The sequence below is a fragment of the Diuraphis noxia genome, unplaced genomic scaffold (assembly GCF_037042655.1).
Source record: "Diuraphis noxia isolate RWA-SAM2 unplaced genomic scaffold, SU_Dnox_SAM2 contig0001, whole genome shotgun sequence".
Taxonomy (NCBI): domain Eukaryota; kingdom Metazoa; phylum Arthropoda; class Insecta; order Hemiptera; family Aphididae; genus Diuraphis; species Diuraphis noxia.
Window position 1 is genome coordinate 101944153 of NW_028301711.1, and position 19580 is coordinate 101963732.

Here is a 19580-nt window from a genome sequence, read left to right on the forward strand (position 1 = left end):
AGCGCTGTGCGCTAGTCGAGAACCGCGGAGGTTCACGGTCGACGTGCGGCGGAGCTACCCGCCGACCGCCGGCCGCGCGTCGTCTACGGACCACGAGCACCGGGCGGACTCCCGTTCCCACCGAAGTCGGGAGAGAGCACGCCCGTACCGTTCGGCTAAGGCGTGCACGTGCCCTTCGCCACCCCGGTCATGTCGCGAGCTATCCTCATCGCTTCCCGTGTTTGGTCACGGGCAACCTTCGGTGCATATAGCCCCGCCGATAGGCTGGGTGAGCGCTAAGTAGTAATCTCACTCGGCAGCCTTCCCCTAGACCGAGCTTGGTCTGTTAACCACACAGTCGCTCCTGCGACAGCCACATCGAAACCAATCCGCCGCCAACCGCGCCTCGGCCGAGACCGGTGCGCGACCGACGTGTGAGGGCACGGCGCCAATTTCCTCAGCGCTGCGGGGCTCCCCCACATCCCGATGTACCATTCTCGCCTCCCGTCAGGTAAGGCACATCAATGGTGGGATGCTCGGGCGAAGCTTCGTCAGCGTCTTGCCTCAGCTTGTAGTCCTCCCGAGATTTGGGCCGTTTACCACGGGCTCGCGGTGGGCCTGGTCTGCGCCTCCTAGAGGCATCACCGAGTTTGCCAAGCTCGGTGATCGACCCGCTCTTCACGAGGTCGCGGTCAGAACCTCCGACACCCTAGTCCCCGGAGGTTTCGGTGTGTCCGCCTCCCTGAGGCCTCTCCGAAGAGAGCGACCCGTTCTTCTCGAGGTCACGGTCAGAACCTCTGCAACGCCCTAATCCCCGAAGGTTTCGGTGCGTCCACACCCCAGGCGTCAGCCCCGACTGGCCAGTCCCTTTTAGTCGGCTTTTACGACAAGCAGGGAATACTGTGGCGGTATTCTGTCCTTGGCCCCAGCCACAGGGCCCAACTACTCGTCGTCCCTTGACGCGTGAGCACGCCCCGGTCAGGACGCGCTCGAGCGTGACCCTCCGCTTGTGCCACTTACGCCTTGCGTGCTCACCCGGGTCACCCCGAGTCTGTGCCTTTCACCTCCTGGTGAGGCGGCGTCCTGACCATAGTAGGTCCTACCTATCAGTTCTGTTTTTAAGACTTTTACTGCTAAAGGTTTGCAGAGCTTCGTAAGTTTTCCTTGTTGTTAGAAAAGCTCCTTTCTCCGGAGGCCAAGCCATTCCTTCTTCCGCCAGTGCGCGTGTGAGCTCCTCGCGATGTTCTCGCGTTCTTATACATGACAAAAGTCTCACTCCTCACACATCACATGCCTCACCGTCTCTGCTCCGTTACTGCATGCGCAGTTAGGGTTGTTTTGGAGCTTGAAGCTGTAGAGCTTGCTGCGGAAATCTCCGTGTCCGGTTAAGAACTGTGTGGTATAGTGATCTAACTCAAGTGGCAGTTTGCATCGGTAAGCCACGTCTGGTATCATATATTTTGTCCACTCGCCTTTGTCTTCTGAATCGTATCTATTTTGCCATTCTGTCATCAACGTGCCTAGTTCGTCGTTATATTGCTCATGTGTAATTTCGCCGGCTCGCAGTCTACATTTCCGCGCCACCCTCCTGACTACAAGGTCGAGTGGGAGTACACCCGCCATAACCGAAAGGCAGTTGGTTGACGCAGTCCTGTAGCTGCTCGTGATTGCCCTCAGTGGTTCTCTTTGCATGCTTCCTAGGGCTGCAATACCCTTCTTTAGGGTGCACCCTCCGTCGGCCCATATCTCTGATGCGTACGTTATACGCGGAAGAAAGACTGCTTCGTACACTACTTTGGCTGCCGCTCGGCCCATGCCCCAATTTGCCGACGTCATTTGTCTAAGTCTGCGGTACATATCTTCGGATTTGTGCTTGAGGGACGACACGTGGTCCCAAAAACTTTCTCTGGGGTCAAGTATGACTCCCAGGTACTTAGCTGTCGCACCAGCAACGATCCTTGGGTCGTTGTCACCCGTTCCAAAGCCGATTGAGTAGCCCGGTTTCAGTCCGCCTTTTAGACTGAGTATCTGGCTTTTTGTTGGTGAGAACTCCAACTCGTACGCTTTAGCCCACACTTTGAGGCTGTCAAGATATTTCTCTATTCTGGCGTGCGCGGTGTTGGGTCTCGCCGCGGCCACCGTGAGCGCGATATCATCTGCGTACAATACTATATTGGCCGTGTTGTCCAGTCGTATTTTGCTTATTTCTGTCATGGCGACTTTCCACAGTGTGGGGCCCAGCTGCGACCCTTGTGGACAGCCGCGTTCAATAGTCCTATTATATCTTTTGCCCTCTATGACTAGGCTTGCTGTCCTGTTTTCTAGGTAACTTTTGATTAGTCTTATTGTCCTGAGCGACGCACCAAGAGTGTCAAGTCTGGACAAGAGCGGGTGCCAACCGACGTTGTCGAAGGCACCAGTGATGTCGAGAAATACTCCAAACACGTGCCTACCGCTGCTGCCCTTAACCCAGTCGTATAGGGACTTCATGGCCGTGATGGTTGATTTGCCCGGCACGAAGCCATGTTGCTGGATGTAGCTGTTTAAATCGGTTTCCCTCTCAAGGTCTTGAATGATCAAAGTTTCGAGTGCCTTTGCCAGTGTAGGTAGAAGGCTGATAGGCCTATACGACTTCGGGCTCGTGTTATCCTTTTTCCCTTGCTTTAGGAGCACAACTAAATTGGCACACTTCCAGGGCTGAGGGAAGGTGGCCTCTGTGATACACGTTCTGAATAGGTGTACTATTTCATCCCCAAGGATCGTCCATGCTTTCCTTAGCAACCCAGCCGTGATGCCGTCGGATCCGGGTGCTTTTTCAGGGCGCATCCTCCAGATCGCTGCTTTAACTCTACTAGCGTCGATCGTTTCATTGTAAGTTTCTAAGGGCCCACTCTTGGCATAGTCTCTTTTTTGTCCTTCCCCTGGGAAGAAAGTCCCTAAGAGTACTTCTGCTGTTTCGTCAATGTTGTTGGTCATCACTCCGTCCGGGCGAGCCATGGTAGAGGGAACCTTCTTAGGCCTGGAGCCGTTCTTTGCCCAGCTGAACGCTTTTCCCCATTTATTAACGTTGATGTCGCCAGCAAAGCAACGCCAAGCTTCAAGCTTTGCGGACCTTATTTGTGCGTCATATGCGTTTCGTGCTTGGTTATAAGCAGGTCTGTTAGTCCTATGGAGGCCCAGTCTCCTCATGCGTTCTAAAGCCTTCTTGGCACTGGTGAGTTCAGGTGTCCACCATGGCTGTTTGCCTGCTCTCCGGCCTGCTGTTTTGATTGTTGGCATAGAGTCTGCGGCTGCATTCTGTATTGCCTTGACTATAGATCGGGCATGCGTGTCTATATTGGGACTGTTTATATTAGCACTATGGTGGCACAGTCGCGTGACGAACTTGGCCCAATCGGCCCGTTTAGTGTTATATCTGTGTGATACCTCCATCGGGGATCTGTCTATTTCGAGGTCTATTGTATAGGTTAGCACATTATGATCGCTGTCGGTCACATCCTGAATTGGCCAGCCCTGTACTGAGTTCGCGGTTTGCGGCGTAGCAAGGGTGACATCGATATTCGACGAACCCATACCCTCCCGGTCATATGTTTGGAGGTTGCTTTCTGTGTTTACGACTGTTAGACCAAAATCTTCAATTAGGTCGACGGTTTGTTTTCCGCGGTCATTCGTGTTATCGCAGTGCCATAGTGGAGAGTGGCCATTTACGTCGGCGCCAATAACGGTTCTGTTTTCTCTATCGAGTACGGTCTTTAATTTTGTTATGAAGTTGTGGGTCGGCACGTTATACTTAAAATATGCCGACACCACCGTGATCGCATCAGCATCGCTGCCTCTTGAGATCTTTACCAATGCCACGTGCTGGCTAGTCAGATCAGCAATTTCGATCACCCTCAATCTAGGATCGAGGATTGCAATGACCGCGCCCAAGTTATCGCCATTTGCTGTCTGTCTGCAGTTTTCGAAGGCGTAGGCTGCACCGTTTACCATGACCGGTTCTTGTATAAGGACAATGTCTATCGATGTACTGTCACAGAAGTCCCTTAGCTGTTGACTTGCAACTTTTTGTCGATTGACGTTGTGCTGTGCGCACCTTACGGACTCGGTCATTGTGTACCGAAGTCCGTGCGCCTCAAAACGTTTCTGGTCGCTTGACCCCTGGCCTTGCACGAGGCGCTGGAAGCTTTGTGGGGACCTTTACAGTTTGCGCATTTTGTTGTCTCCTCTTTACACGTACGGGAGTCGTGGGCGCCTGCACAATGTCTACAAGTTGGCGTCTTCTGTTCGCACCTTAGCGAAGTGTGTCCGTACTGTTGGCATTTAAAGCACTGCGGCGTTGAGCTGTGTAGCTTGCATCGACAGTGGGTCATGCCTATGTATGCTGACTTGTTTTCTAATTTGGCAAGGACGTTCGGGGGCGCCTCAATGACCCAATGGACAACATCACCGTTTCGCGGGCCTAACTTATGCAATGGTGTCATGCACCTAATATCATCTTCTGTCAGTCCGAGTTCAGGGTTCTGACCCAGAAGGCACTCGGCGAGCTCGTCTTTGGATATTCCGCTGTCAACATCGTAAATGATGACTCGCGGTTTTCTCGGGCTTATTTCGACTACGTTTTCGAGGCCCTTCATCACCTCCAACGTGTTTGTGTCATCGGGAATAATTATGAGCGCTTTTCCACTGACTATGGTCTTCGCTCTCGGGTTCTTAAGTTTGGATTTTACCATCTCCCAGACTTCCGACTTTGCGTTTGCCACCGTCGTCCCACTGGGGATCTATCATGAAGCGCGTCGTTGCCCTGACGTTTCTGCTCTTTTCGAGCTGCTTCTTTTCAGTGCTTTTCTTTGTCTTAGGTGCAGTCGCATTTGCCACCGTGGGTTTAGGGTTAACCGCTGCCTTTTTTGCATATGTCGGCTTAGGGACCGGTGCTGAGACAGGCGCTTGACTGGTCGTTGGTGTCGAGCTCTTAAGTGCTTCTATCTGTGCTTTGAGGCTGTTTGCCTCTGCATTTTTCACGTCAAGTTTCTCAATGAAGCATGTGAGGCTTGTCCTCTGGGTATCGTCTTTACCCTTTAGCTCCCCTTGTAGCCTGAAATTATCTTGTGTCAGACTAGTCATGACAGTTCTGAGCCTGTGCAGTTTACTCATCATTCTCTCGGAGATCTGAACTCCCAGTTTCTTGCCTTTCTCTTGCATGACTGTTTGTTCCAGCCATCCAAGTAGGTCATTTAACTCTTTACAATCAGCTGACTTAGGCATCTTCGATTGCTTAGCGCTTTGCTCCTCTGGCGAGGGCGGGCCGCACTTCAGGCCACCTACCGTCGTGCCCATTTCACCACTAGTACCTTCGTCATTTGTCATATCGACGACGTTTTCATTGTCGTCGTCGTCGTCTCCGCCTCCCCTGAGTCTAAGAGGGTCAGAGTAGCAGTGTCTGTTATATGTGTCCGAATCTTTATTCTCCATCTGTTTCCGATCCAATTTCCAGCTTACATTACCTGAGCTAACGATATCGACCTGTGTGGCGAGCTCACCCACACCTGCCGGGTCTGAGGGGTCCGAATCCTCTGTACCAGAACATCATCTATTATTTTTTGTGTATCCATTGTTGTTAGTAAGGTTATGGGGGGCTGCCCCAGTAGCCCTACACCCTCTGGCCGCCGGCGGGCTAACTCGGCGGTTGCATTCGTACTGCCTAGGGGTTAGTACGGTCCGGGGTCGGCCTGCCCCGGACGAGGGTTAGTGTGAAAGCCTCTTAGCGACTGGACCAAGGTCCGGCCGGGCGAGGTCGCCACGGCAAGGCGGGCTTTCGTCGACCCCGTGTACTTATAGCCAGTGTTGACGCAGACGGGTTATTTACAACAGTAGGCGTAGGAGAAGTAGGAAGGAATAGCTATGGTGCTGTTTTTCGAACTCCGGGATTAGGTCATTGCTTGGAGTCACTGATAATGCTGAAAATTTTCCATTTTATTTTGTAGCTGATGAAGCATTTCCATTAAAAAAATAATATTATGAGACCTTATCCCAAACGAATTTTAGACATGAAAAAAAAGAATATTTAATTTTAGGCTATCAAGAGCCCGTAAAAGTGTTGAATGTGCCTTCGGAATGTTGGTATTCAAATTCAGACTTTTTGAGGGTCCAATTTGTTGCAAAGAAGAAACTATTAATTCTGTAATTAGATCGGCTTGTGTATTACATAATTTCATTCGAGTACATTAAGGAATATATAGCCATCCACAAATTTTCTGGAATGAATGTTCCGAAAATAATTGTGAATTTCAAATTCGACCTCAACAAACAAGAGCAACTTCACAAGTCCAACAATTACCGGAAAAAAAATGTGATTATTTTATGACGCCTATTGGTGCAATTTCTTATCAATGGCATATTTAACAAAATACCTCAAAGATGTTATGAATTTTAGATTATTTTTTGTTTGTATTTATAGTTATATATTTATTATAATATAGTTATTAGTGCACTTAATAGTTAATTGTTTAAAACTGAATATACTTTTTTATTAAGTGACTAATCTACCCAAGCTATTCCCTTAGCTGTTCTTAAATACCTATCTTGGTCAGAATATTGTGGACTCGGGTATTCAATTGTTTTATTCAAATCGATTAACTCCTCGATTTTTACTATAGAGCTCAAAAAGATGCTAAATTGAAGAAATTACGAGGTTCTTTCGATAGATTTCTACCCAGTAAAAATGGTACGTATAAAGTATAAAGTAATTTATAGTTATGTTTAAAATAAACTCTAAAGTCAAATACTTGTAAATAATATTAATATTCTTATTGTTCTTTATTCTTTTTATATAATGAATATCTGTTAGGGTGATTAGGTATTGAATAAAAAAACATGAATTACTGATTTACTTGATAAAAAATCTTATAATTAATAGAATACAGTGAACATTTAATAATTTTTACTTATTTAGTTATGTATAAATAATATTAAACGAAAAACGAATCACTTAACCTATAATATAATGTAATTGTATTATTATCTTAACATTTAACAATAAATAAGAGTAGAATTAAAAAAAATAATGTTACCTTCTAACTACTAAGGTTTTTCTTCATAATTTTATTTTGATATTCAGTCAATTCTCAAATAAAATAAATGATTTAATTAACATCAAAATAATATGATTCAAAACAAATATACTTAAATAAACAAATTTTCATTTAATACAATAATATATTATTAATATTATTTTCTTTTGATAATATTATTATTAACTAATGAGGTGTTGATATTTTTGTCTTTGATCATATTATGCATTATACAAGTATAAAATATTTAAATATAGCATACATTTTTTTTTCATGTTAAAAATTGAAAAAAATTAAATTTCTTACCTACTTATCAATTACAATTAATTATATATTTCTAAACCTACAGTAAATTCTACAAGTGTGTTGAATGATAGCCAAGAAAATATTGGTGAAATTATCCAAACTGAAAATACTATTGCTCCTTTGTGTTATTCAGATGAATCAATTTGTACAGGTATATTCAAAATAAATCTAGTTTTTCTTATTATTATTTTAAACATTTTTATAAGCAAAATAAATTCTACTCTAGCTGAAAAAGTTATTGACAACAGTACAATTCATTTTAAATCTACTGCAACTTCTGTGAATAAGGTAATTACGTTGAAAAGTAATGCCCAAGAAAATATTGGTGAAATTATACAAACTGAAAATACTATTGCTCCTTTGTGTAATTCAGATGATTCAGCTTGTCCAGGTATTATTTTTTATTAAAAAGCAATCTAGTATTTTTAATTTAAATTAAAATTTAAAATTTTTGTTTTTTAGAATTTAATTTAAACAATGATTACCCAACTGATCGATACCATTTTGATGAGAATATTAAAGACAGTAATTTAAAAAGACTTATTTTAAAATATGGTTCTTGCCGACCAAACATTCAATTTCCTTATACTGAACATGAAAATGGCAAATCATATCGTTTTTCTAAACATTATTTTTTTATGAAATTAAAATCTGGCTTAAGTGTCCCAAGGAAATGGCTGTGTTATTCAGTAGGTTTAGATGTGGTGTATTGTGAGACATGTTGGCTATTTGCGAATCGTGATTATTCGTATTTTAATCCATCCTGGATTACTGGAGTTAATAACTGGCATAGTCTCTCAGCAAAGATAGATTTACATGAAAAATCAATACAACATATTGATGCTATTAAAGTACATTGTATTTGGGATAAAAATGAGACTATTGATAAATCAACTGAGCAACAATATTCAAATGAGGCAGCTTATTGGAGGAATGTTCTTCAAAGAATCATAAAAATTATTCTCTTTTTAACGTCTGGCAATACAGCATTAAGAGGACATGAACATAAAGGCAAATTTAAAGAACAAGAATATATAAGTGAAGGTATAATAAAATCATTAAATCCATTAATATTGATATGTATAAATAATATTTATAATTGTATGTGTTCTAGGTAATTTTATGCGTTCAGTGAAACTTTTAGCTGAATTTGATCCTGTCATGAATGAGTTATTGAATGATGAAAAAAAAAAATCAAATATCTTAGTTGGAAAGTACAGAATGAATTAATTAGTATACTTGCTACTAATATAAGAAATCTGATTTGCCAAAAAGTTCAAAATTCTCAATGCTTTTCTATTATAATGGACTCCACACAAGACATCACAAAAATCGATCAAGTCAGTATAATTTTACGTTATACAATACTCAACTTTGATGAACGAAGTTTAAGTATTGAAGAGTCATTTTTAGGGTTTTATTCCATTGATAAACATGGTGGTAAAGATTATGAAGATCTAATATATTTTATTCTTAAGGAACTTAATATTGATATAAGCAAATGCAGAGGTCAAGGGTATGACGGTGCATCAGTAATGAGTGGACTCTATTCAGGTGTTCAAAAACGAATCAAAGATCAAGTTCCCTTAGCACAATATGTACATTGTTGTGCACACAATTTAAACTTGGTTATTTCGGATGCTGCGAAAAGTTCAAGAAAAGTTGCATCTTTTTTTGAAACAGTGCAAAGCATATTTAATTTTTTTAGTTCAAGTGCTCCACGATGGTCAATTTTAGCTTTTGGTGAAAATGATACCAAACAAATAAAAGCTAAAGTTCTAAAAAAGTTATGTGTAACAAGATGGGAAGCACGACATGAATCAATTTATTCATTAAAAGTCAGATTTAATGATGTACTCAAAGCTTTAACAAATATATCATTAACAAGCTCTAAAATTGATGAAAAAAATATGAATTTATCTTTGAAAAAAAAATTAGAATCAGTAGAATTTGTTTTCCTTCTTTGTTTATGGGAAGAAATCTTAAAACCCTTACACGGAGTGTCAAAGTCTCTTCAAAAAAAAGATACTAATTTACATAATGCATGTGAAAACTTGAAACAAGCTACATGTATAATTAAAGAATTGAGAAATAATTATCATACCTTATTGGAAACAGCTAAAGATATGTGCACAAAATGGGGGATTCCTTTGGAATTTTGTGTACAAAGATTAAAGTTTGGAAGAAGATATTTTGATGAAGTAGATGGCGACCGTCGATTATATATTACACAAGATAATTTAAGAATCAAGGTTTTTCTTCCAGTCATTGATACAGTAATTTTTCAATTAGATAATCGATTCCAGGGTTTACAAAAGGTAGTTGAATGTTTTGATTTCTTGAATCCTTTTTCATTAGTTAATAGTACAGAAGATGATATTATTAAAGCTTCCTATGATTTCATCCATTTTTATAACGTTGATATTGGCTCAGATTTCACCAGACAACTTTTATGCATAAAAAATGTAATTAATTTGAAAATAACTAAAAATATTAAACAATTAGTCATATTCATTATTGAAAATGATTTTTGTACCACATATAGTGAAGTATTAAGTGCTTGTATTATTTATCTCACGTTACCAGTCACGGTTGCATCAGCGGAACGTACATTTCCGAAGCTTAAATTAATCAAGAATTATTTAAGAAATTCTATGGGGCAAAATCGTTTGTCAAATATTGCTTTGTTAAACATCGAAAAAGAACAAGCTAATATCCTAGATATGGACAAAATCATAAATCAATTTGCTGAAACCAAAGCAAGAAAAGTTAATTTTCTTAGTTCAAATTGTAAAATAAAATTCTTACTCAATAATTTTTGTACAAGCTTTTGTATTATTAATTATTATTAAAATATAACCATACATCTTATACACATTATTTTGCAGAATGATGCTGATAATAAATAAAAATTGTATCAGCATTAAAAAAAAAAAAATGTACTACAAATACAGTATAACCTGATTAATCCGGATTAATTGGGGTTTTAGGTTGTTCAAATTAATGAAAGTCTGAATGAAACAAAATTAACTAAAAATCGTAAATTATAAACTTAAAAAAAATTTAGTTTAATTTATGAATCTAATAATATTAAACCTAGAAAATAGTACATACTTGTATTATAATCATTAAATACACATACTTGTAGTATTAAGGCACACTAATAACACTTTTCTAGAATAAACTGGTGTAATTTATGTATTATAAATGGCTGTTTGGTTTAATGAGGTTTTATTGTATTTAAGTAATTATGGGGCCCACAATTTACTTTGTCATCGGGGCCCAAAGATCCTAGTTGCGCCACTGCATATTACTATATTATTTTGGTCTATTACGCATGTTGAAACATGCACATAAATGAACTAAATCATGTCTACGGCGCCGGTGGGTTTATATTAAGCCGGGATCCCACGGCGCGAGGCTTGGTATTGCGCGGTATTGTTCACGCGCCGTGTGATCGGTTGTTTGGCGCGGCTCGTGTAATATCGGCGCGGCTCGCGTCTATCCAAAAATTGTCGGTTTTTGGTACCCGAGTCAAAGGAAATCATTCGTGCTCGTTGCTCGGCTCGTGAAACCAGTCCAACGCGTTCCCACGGACTAAAGAGGCTCGTGTATATTTTCACTATTTTCTTTTTACCTTTTTTCAAATATTTTATTTATTTATTTTTAAACAATATGGAGTGGTCAAATGAACTGATCTTAGAATTTCTTGATCTGTATGAACTAGAACCTTGTATCTGGAACCCAAAACACCCACAACACAAAATTCGCAATTCCATAAATGATTCGTGGGAAAATATTTCAAAAAATCTCAGTGTACCATATTCAATAAGTGACTTGAAAAAGAAGAAAGATTCGTTGATGGTCACATTCAGGAAACTCGTTAACAAAGTTAAAGCGAGTAAAAAAACGGGATGGGGATTAGATGACATCTACAAACCTGACTGGTTCGCATACGAAGCAATGGCCAAGTTTCTACATAGCGTGAACCAACCTAATGCCACCAAAAGTTCAGAGGTAAATGTATTCAGATTAAATAAATAATAATATATAGGTACACATATTTATTGAATATTATTCTTAGCATCAAATATTAATTAACAATAATTAAATATACCAGACTTTCTTACATAAATTATAATTATACTTTAAAAATTGTTTTGCCACGGAACAGCACCATTCGTCATGAAATATTCTGTGAATAATTCTCTAACTTCTTTCGCATCGCTCGGTGACCTACGGGGCATTCTACGAATTGGTAAGAACGATGCTTCGTTATTGTGATTTTGACGCCATGACTCTGGGATAATTTCACCATCTTTTTCCGAGTCAAATGTACCTTGTGGACAATAATTGGAAGACGAAGTTTTACTTTTTCTTAAAAAGTTGTGCAGCAATGCACACACCATTGTTATATTTGTCACTTTTTCGGGATTTAGTAACATTGGACGTCTGAATACTCTAAAAACTGATGACAATATACCAAAGGCATTCTCTACCACTCTTCGTGCCCTAGATAATCTATAATTGAATACTCTCTTTTCATTGCCTTTTTCATAAACACCAGAATACGGTTTCATCATATGCTTATTTAGAGCAAATGCGCTATCCACTACGAATACATATGGTAACATATTGGTCTTGGCAGGAAGAGGTTCATCTGCTGGAAGCATAAGCTGTTCATTTTCAAACTGTTTCCATAAATCTGTGTTTCGATACACACCACTGTCACTTATTCTTCCTTGACACCCAACATCAATGAAAATAAAATTATAATTAGCATCAACTAGTACCATGAGAACTATACTAAATGTCTCTTTGTAATTATAGTATTCTGTTCCACTTTTATTTGGACATTGGATTACAATATGCTTCCCATCGATTGCACCCAAGCAATGAGGAAAATTCCATTTGTCGTTGAACTCTTCAGAAATTTTAAGCCACTGTTCGGAATTTTGTGGCAGCTGAAAAAAAAATTATATTATATTATAGCCTTATTAGGTATTGAAAACAACAAAATAACAACTATATTGTTCGATTACAAACAATTCTTATTTGTTTTTTGAACCTTGTACCCCATGTTTCTAGGTACAACACGATTCTGTCAGGTACTTATCGGGCGTACAGAATGATACACAATTGATACAGATTCTATACGACGTGATAAAAAAAAAAGATAGACAAGTGGCGGATACAATTGGTCAGTACAATTGTGTCCCTCAAAAAAGGTCATAGCCATACTATGAAATAATTGCGGTCTGGGCATATTCTATATACATACGTAAAATATACGTGCAGAATTATCTTACAAATTGTAATAATATATTTTTTAATGGTACACATTTTAGATTCTGAGCAATGCTATGTAATGGAGGTATTAATTTTACAATGATGTTTTTATTTTTATTTTTAAAAACAAAAATTATTAAGGAAAAACGGGAATTTTTACTCAAAATCGGGTTTCCAAAAAATTGATTTTGGTTTTTAGCGTAAATTTAATATGAAAAATCGTATACACTTGAAATGCACATAACATGTTTATTATATCATCGTCTATACTATATACAATTTAAAAAATATTTTTACTCGTTTCGAGTTGTTTACGAACATTTTAAAATTTTAATCTTTTTAGTATTTTTTTACTATAAATATCAATAAAATTTTATTTATTGGTTAAAAGTTCTTGAAAATTTAATAGAATGCTCCTAATATATTTTTTCAAAGGTAGATGAAAAATATTAAAAATCTGTAGACACAATTTTTTTTTCCAAGCATTTAAAGTTAAAATTTTGACAAAATACGTAAAAATGACGAAAATTTGCAAATTATTTATAGAGTTGGAAATTCATAAAAATTTTTCTTTTTAAATCTAAGATTTTAAAATGTAACACAATATTTAACATAAGTTTTTCTACTTTTATCAAAAATAAAATATCTAAAAGCAATTAAAAATAAATTTTTATGAGCGTTTTAAGTTCAAAATTTTACAACACTGGATATTCACTCGATTCCTCATGTAGCGTTTTTCTTATTTGGTTGTACTTCAAAAATGAATAATTTTAGAGGCATGAAAATGTCATTGAATGTTTATATTCTCATTTCCTATACCCCATAGAATTTTTAAAATATTTTGATTTGTTTTGAGCTGTTTACAGACACATTTTCAGTTTTCAATTTTTTTATTTTATTTTTTTATAATTGTTAATAAAATTTTATTTGGTGGGCCAAAAAGTCTGAAAATTTAATACAAGCTTTCTAATATGTTGTTACAATATCAATTGAAAATTTTTAAAAATACATATGCATCATTTTTTTTATAAGCATTTAAAGTTCGAATTTCGACAAAATTTGTGAAATCTCAAAAATTATCAATCATTGGAATTAAAAAATTATAAAATGTTCAGTTTTTATAACTAAGAGTTGAAAATTTAAAACGAAGATTCTCTTAAATAATTCATACTATAACCAAAAACTCTAAAAAATACATACCTAAACATATTTATTTTTTACAGACATTTTAAATAAAAATTTGGACGAAATTACATATTAAAATCAAGAAAAAACGATTTTATTTATTTTGTTGTAATTTAAAAATATTTTTCGTGGATACATTAAACTTTTAGAGTATATTTTTATATTTTAATAAAATTAATTTAACCTACTGTAGTAGATGTTAATGCCTAATATTAAAATTAATTACTTTACTTAAAATAATATCATAAGCTATGCCCACCCAGTACCTAGCTATAGGCTGTAGACTGTAGTATTATTATAGGCTAATATAGTCACTTTCTACGTTCAGAATCATTTTTCGTATACAATGATATTATACCTATCATTGAATTAAAATTTAATACCATCCATTACAGTGACCCACTTATATAATAGACCTACATACACGATTATTCAAAATCAAAGTCCTGCAACACATGGAAATCAGGAGGGAGAACATTCTAATATATTTGACTTACAATAATAATATTATATAGACTTATTATATATTTTAATATTATTAATTTACAGATCAATAAGTTTACTCAACATATTTATTTTTTACAAAACAGTTTTATTTGTTATCATTTTTTTTTTTAAGAGTTATAACCTATTATGTTTTTTTTTTAAATATGACGTATGTTTTTGTTATTCACATTATTTTATCCAAATGTTGCATTTATATTTATAAGTATTGGTTATTAACGAATAATAATGTTATGAATTTATGATATATTTTTTAATTATTTATGATTATTTACATACCTTTATTTCATCTTTCAATTCTAGAATCAAAGCCTTGCACACATCATCTACACATCTCGAAACAGTTTGTGGTGAAAACTTAAAAAGATATGACAAACTTTTGAAACTGTCACCACTGGCTAAAAACCGAAGTGTCACAGCTAATCTTTCTTTGATTGGGATACATTCTCGCATGTTTGTGTCGTTCTTAGAAATGTATGGACCTATTTTATTTAAAATATGCTCGAAGTCTATGGAACTCATCCTACAAAAGTTTTCAAACTTTCGTGACGGGTCTACATTTAAATCGTGCAACATATTTGTTGCATTGTACCTAAAAAAAAATTTTTAAAGTATAATAAAAAATAAACATATGATTAATTGGATACAAAAATTTTTTAAATAATTGTATACCTTTTTCGACTTTTATAAAAAGTGTCCATCCAGTATCTTCTTTTTTTTGGAGTTCTTACTTCATCTTCATTCTCAGATGAGTAATTTTTTAAAAATTCACTACACACGATAATATAATATGCTGCTGCATTGGCAATTTGTTCTTGGTCGTCATCCATATTCCGTAAAAAATATCGATTTAAAACACAGTACTTGTGTCGACGAGAGACAGACTCGGAATGGATCGGCAAAGGATGCCGAGCTCTAGAGACGTGCCGAGCTACAGGCCGTGGGATCGTCGTGTTGGCGTGTAGGCTCGGCTCGTCTCTAGGTTTGGTATGTCTAGGTTTGGCGAGTTCCGCGCCGCGCCACGCGCCGTGGGATCCCGGCTTTATTGAGACAATCGTCATTACCTCATTACACCTCACTTAAGATTTTATACAGTTCCTGGTGTTTGTTGTTAATTCCCTACGATTGGTATTAAAATTTATTATGGGTAGAACACCAAAAGTTTCATCTGAAAAGACTGCAGCTACCATTAAAAAATATCAAGATCAATTGATACGTGAGGATGGAAAAAGTAAGTATTTACTCGAATTTAAATTTGATTTCGTCGAGTTTAATACTTATGTTTAGCTAGCTAAAATCATTACATAAATTATTGTATAGTATTATTTTTTTTTTTTTAAATCACTAACATAAGTACCTATAATGTATGTAATATAATATATGTAAAAAGCCTAGTAAATATCACATCGAGTGTTACTGCTGGGTGGTACCTACTAGAGGTGGGTCGAACTGTTCGGGGTTCGAAAAATCGAAGCAAGTTTTAAAAAAACCGAACTGAACCGAACTCGAACAAAAAAGTTCGAAAATCAAAATAGTTCGAACTTAAAATAGCTCAAACACAAAAAATGTAAGGACACCAAAAAATTCTAACATAATATGTCAAACGTTTCGAACTAAAAATGTTCCCGGAGCTTATTTTATTTTAAATTTTTATTTTGTCTATATAATTATATAGTATAACGAAGAGAGTGGTTAAAAATATTATTATGATATACTAGCAAATCAGATCGAGATGTTAGTAGTTTGGGAGGGTCGAAAGAAATTTTTATCACCTAATCATTATTCAAAAATGTATAAAACTATAGGACCTTGAAACAGTTGAAAGTTGAAACATTCCACTAGATAATCATAGTATAATATATTATTTTAATTTATATTAATTTATATGAAGAATGTAATTTATATTTTTTTCCACAATTTTGCAGTGAATACTTTGTGAATAATTTTATCAAAACATAAAAATCTGCTCAGAACCACCCCGTTATACGGTATATGTACTTAAATCATCATTATTATATTATATTTTTTTTTTTTTTTATTAAGAATAAACCCTTGGCGACATCGGCCATTGGGAACAATGGAATTCCGTTATTTACATCTAAAATTTACAGTATTTAAATTTGAATAAGTGTACATTTGTTTTTTTTTAAATTTTGTTTAGAAGTTCTGCCAATGAGATGAAGTTGAATGTGACTGCGAGTGAAGAGTTGTTGTGACCGAGTGATTCTGCCAGGTGTTCAGGAAGATTTGATTTCAATCTTGAATCGGTATCTGATAGACATTCAGTCATAATGTGTTTAACTGATAGGTACGTGCCGCAAGTTGTGCATATCGGGGGATCATTTTTACTCATTAAATAACTGTGAGTGATCTTGGAGTGGCCGATCCGTAGTCTTGTTAGTATAACTTCAAATTTTCTAGGAAGGTGTGTGGGATGAGGCGATGGGAAAACATCTTGTTTAATTTCGTGTAGTTTAGTGCACGCGGAGTTCCAGTTTGTTTGCCATAACTTGGTACAATGCTGGACAATTAAGGATGATATATCTTGTTTGGACACGAGCTGAACTGCTGATGCTAAGGGGTTAGTAATTGCGTCTTTTGCTGCCATATCGGCCATCTCATTTTTGATGATACCAGAATGACCCGGTATCCAGCAAAGTTGAATGGTATTTCCTTTTTCTTACCCTCGTTGAAGCAGATTTTGAACCTTTATGTTTAACTCATTGGTGTTTTGTGAATTCTTTATGTTATTTATCGCGCTGAGAGAATCTGAAAAAATTGTTGCTTTTGTGATGTTTGAGTCAATTGCTAATTGAATCGCTTTGAGAATTGCGAATGATTTTGCAGTAAAAATAGAACTTGTATTAGGTAGCTTGTATATGAGCTTTATGTTATTCCATATTACTGAAGCTCCGACCCCTACTTGATTTTTTGAGGCATCTGTATATATTCTTTCATCCGGTAAGTTATGTAATATTTGTAGATATTGCTGCTTATACGTTTGATTATTTGTGGAGTCTTTTTTAAATTCTGATAGATTAGTGATGGCTGCTATTGAGTGAATCCAAGGAGGTGTTGTTAGTTGAAGTGAAGGGAGGATGTCGGAGGTCTGGAGATTGTGATGTTTCAATAATGATGATAATTTTTGTAGATTAGGAGTAAAGTTTAGAGTTGATGAAGATGCTAATTTTGCCTCGTATTTGAGGGCTATCTGAAGTCTTCTTACTTCTAGTGGAGGTATTCCTGCTAGGTTGAGTATGCTTAGGATAGGGCTAGACCGATATGCTCCAATGGCCATTCGAAGACCCGCATTGTGTATTACGTCCAGTTTTCTCGTGACTTTTTTTTCTGAGTTTCCCCATATATAGGAACCGAAATCCAATTTAGACAAGATTAGTGATTTATATATTTGTATAAGTGCATTTGTTTTGGATCCCCAAGAAGTATGAGCAAGCACCTTTATTATGTTTAAGCGAGGGGCAGTGGAATCTTTTAGGTTGTTGATGTGGTGTGTCCATGTTAATCTAGTATCTAAGGTAACTCCTAAAATTTTGATAATATTTTTTTCTTTGATATGTTGTTGGCTCATGTTTAAAATCAGTGAAGTGTTTTTTTTTTTTTTTAGTGAAAACTATGCATTGAGATTTCTCTGGAGAGAAATTGAAGCCCGAAATTTTTGACCATTCAATGAGGTTTTTGGTTGTGCTCTGAAGCATATTTCTAACTGTTTCAAAGTTGCGACTACTGCAATAAAAATTAAAATCATCAGCATATAAAGAGGCTTTAACAGGTGATTCTATGTTATTAGTGATACTGTTGATGGCGATAAGAAAAAGTGTAGGGGATAGAGATGACCCTTGAGGTACCCCATTTAGTTGTTCGTATTCTTCTGATAAGATATTGTTAATTTTGACTTGAAATGTTCGAGTGTCAAGAAAGTTGCAAATAAAATTATAGAGTTGTCCGATACTAAGGATTTTGTTAAGGTTCTGAGTGATGAGGGGTTTCCATGTTGAATCATACGCCTTCGATATGTCCAGGCTTACCATTCCCATGTATTGTTTGTTGAGGAAAGTGTTTTGAATATCGAAATAGATTTGTGATAAGCTGTCGTTTATTCCTTTGCCTTTTCTGAACCCGCTTTGTTCGGGGACCAAATAATTAATTTTTTCCAAGTACCACGTAAGTCTCAGATTTGCTATTTTTTTCAGGAGTTTGCACATCGTATTCAGCAGTGAAATGGGTCTATATCCTTCTGGGGAAAATTTGTTTTTATTTGGTTTATTAATCGGAATGATGATACTGTTTCTCCATGATATACTATATTTTATATTATACCTACTATATAATATTTAAATTTTAAATATTACAAAAGTAAAATTATAACCACGATATCGTCCGGGCATTGATTATCTCTTGTGTTTATTGAATTATTTTTAGACTTTGATAATTATTTTGGTTTTGTCGTTTTGTATTATATTTTATAATTTATATAATCGAAGTTCGTATCACGTTGAACAATAATAAAAGCTAATAATAATAATATAGATATAGATTAATGTTTATTTTTATTTATTATAGACCACATCAGTCATTCATAAAATTAAAATATCTTTATCATTACTATTTTATTAGGTATCATTTATATTTTTATAACATTGGTCCTTAATCCTATTTTTCTTCCTACTACTACTATTACTACTACTAACTGATTAATATTGTTAATTAATTAATATCATACTATTTATTAATTATTAAACACTGTGAAAGTTAAATTTATGTTTGGTATTATAAAATATAAATTAAAGAATAAGAGTTTTGAATAATATATCAGATCTTTTAAAGTTTTAAATTTGCATAATTTGTAAGGTTTACAAATTTTAAATAATTTTATTATATTTTTAAAATTTTCAAACAATTGGTACCTACCTAACAATTTTTCTCTATAGTCTATACAATAGATGGGTATAAAATATAAATTATAAATGTATAATACTACAATACTATAATTCTAAAATCTAAACTAAAATGTAAGAACCAATAAAACTTCAATTAAATTAAAATTTGAATAGTATTAAATTAGTTATCACTTTATTAGTAATTACTTATTTTGGTTTGACATAACTCAGCAGTAAGCAGTGTTCAGGAAAAGATAATTTTACTAATTTAATATTTATCTACATAAATATAATATACTTATTACTTATATGTATTTATAATAATAATATATTATATAGTTTTATAGTTTTA

The 19580-nt window shown here is 35.9% G+C and overlaps 3 protein-coding genes and 2 pseudogenes across 3 annotated transcripts; 3 read left to right on the forward strand and 2 right to left on the reverse strand.

Annotated features, from left to right (window-relative positions):
* Window positions 1-4085: 4085 nt before the first annotated feature.
* On the reverse strand, window positions 4086-5448 carry LOC149062914 (uncharacterized; annotated as a pseudogene).
* Window positions 5449-5604: 156 nt separating this feature from the next.
* LOC149062915 (uncharacterized) lies at window positions 5605-6378 on the forward strand (annotated as a pseudogene).
* A 20-nt stretch (window positions 6379-6398) lies between these two features.
* On the forward strand, window positions 6399-8582 carry LOC107168740 (uncharacterized). Its single transcript, XM_089215445.1, has 6 exons — window positions 6399-6423; window positions 6635-6700; window positions 7396-7503; window positions 7579-7743; window positions 7815-8396; window positions 8467-8582. The coding sequence occupies exons 1-6, from the start codon at window positions 6399-6401 to the stop codon at window positions 8580-8582; spliced, it is 1062 nt and encodes a 353-aa protein (XP_089071571.1).
* Window positions 8583-8656: 74 nt separating this feature from the next.
* Window positions 8657-10261, forward strand: LOC149062916 (zinc finger MYM-type protein 1-like). The gene is made up of 4 exons (XM_089215446.1): window positions 8657-9239; window positions 9291-9716; window positions 9939-10120; window positions 10241-10261. The coding sequence occupies exons 1-4, from the start codon at window positions 8657-8659 to the stop codon at window positions 10259-10261; spliced, it is 1212 nt and encodes a 403-aa protein (XP_089071572.1).
* A 1239-nt stretch (window positions 10262-11500) lies between these two features.
* On the reverse strand, window positions 11501-12148 carry LOC149062917 (uncharacterized). Its single transcript, XM_089217179.1, has one exon. The coding sequence runs from the start codon at window positions 12146-12148 to the stop codon at window positions 11501-11503; it is 648 nt and encodes a 215-aa protein (XP_089073305.1).
* Between the last annotated feature and the right edge of the window lie 7432 nt (window positions 12149-19580).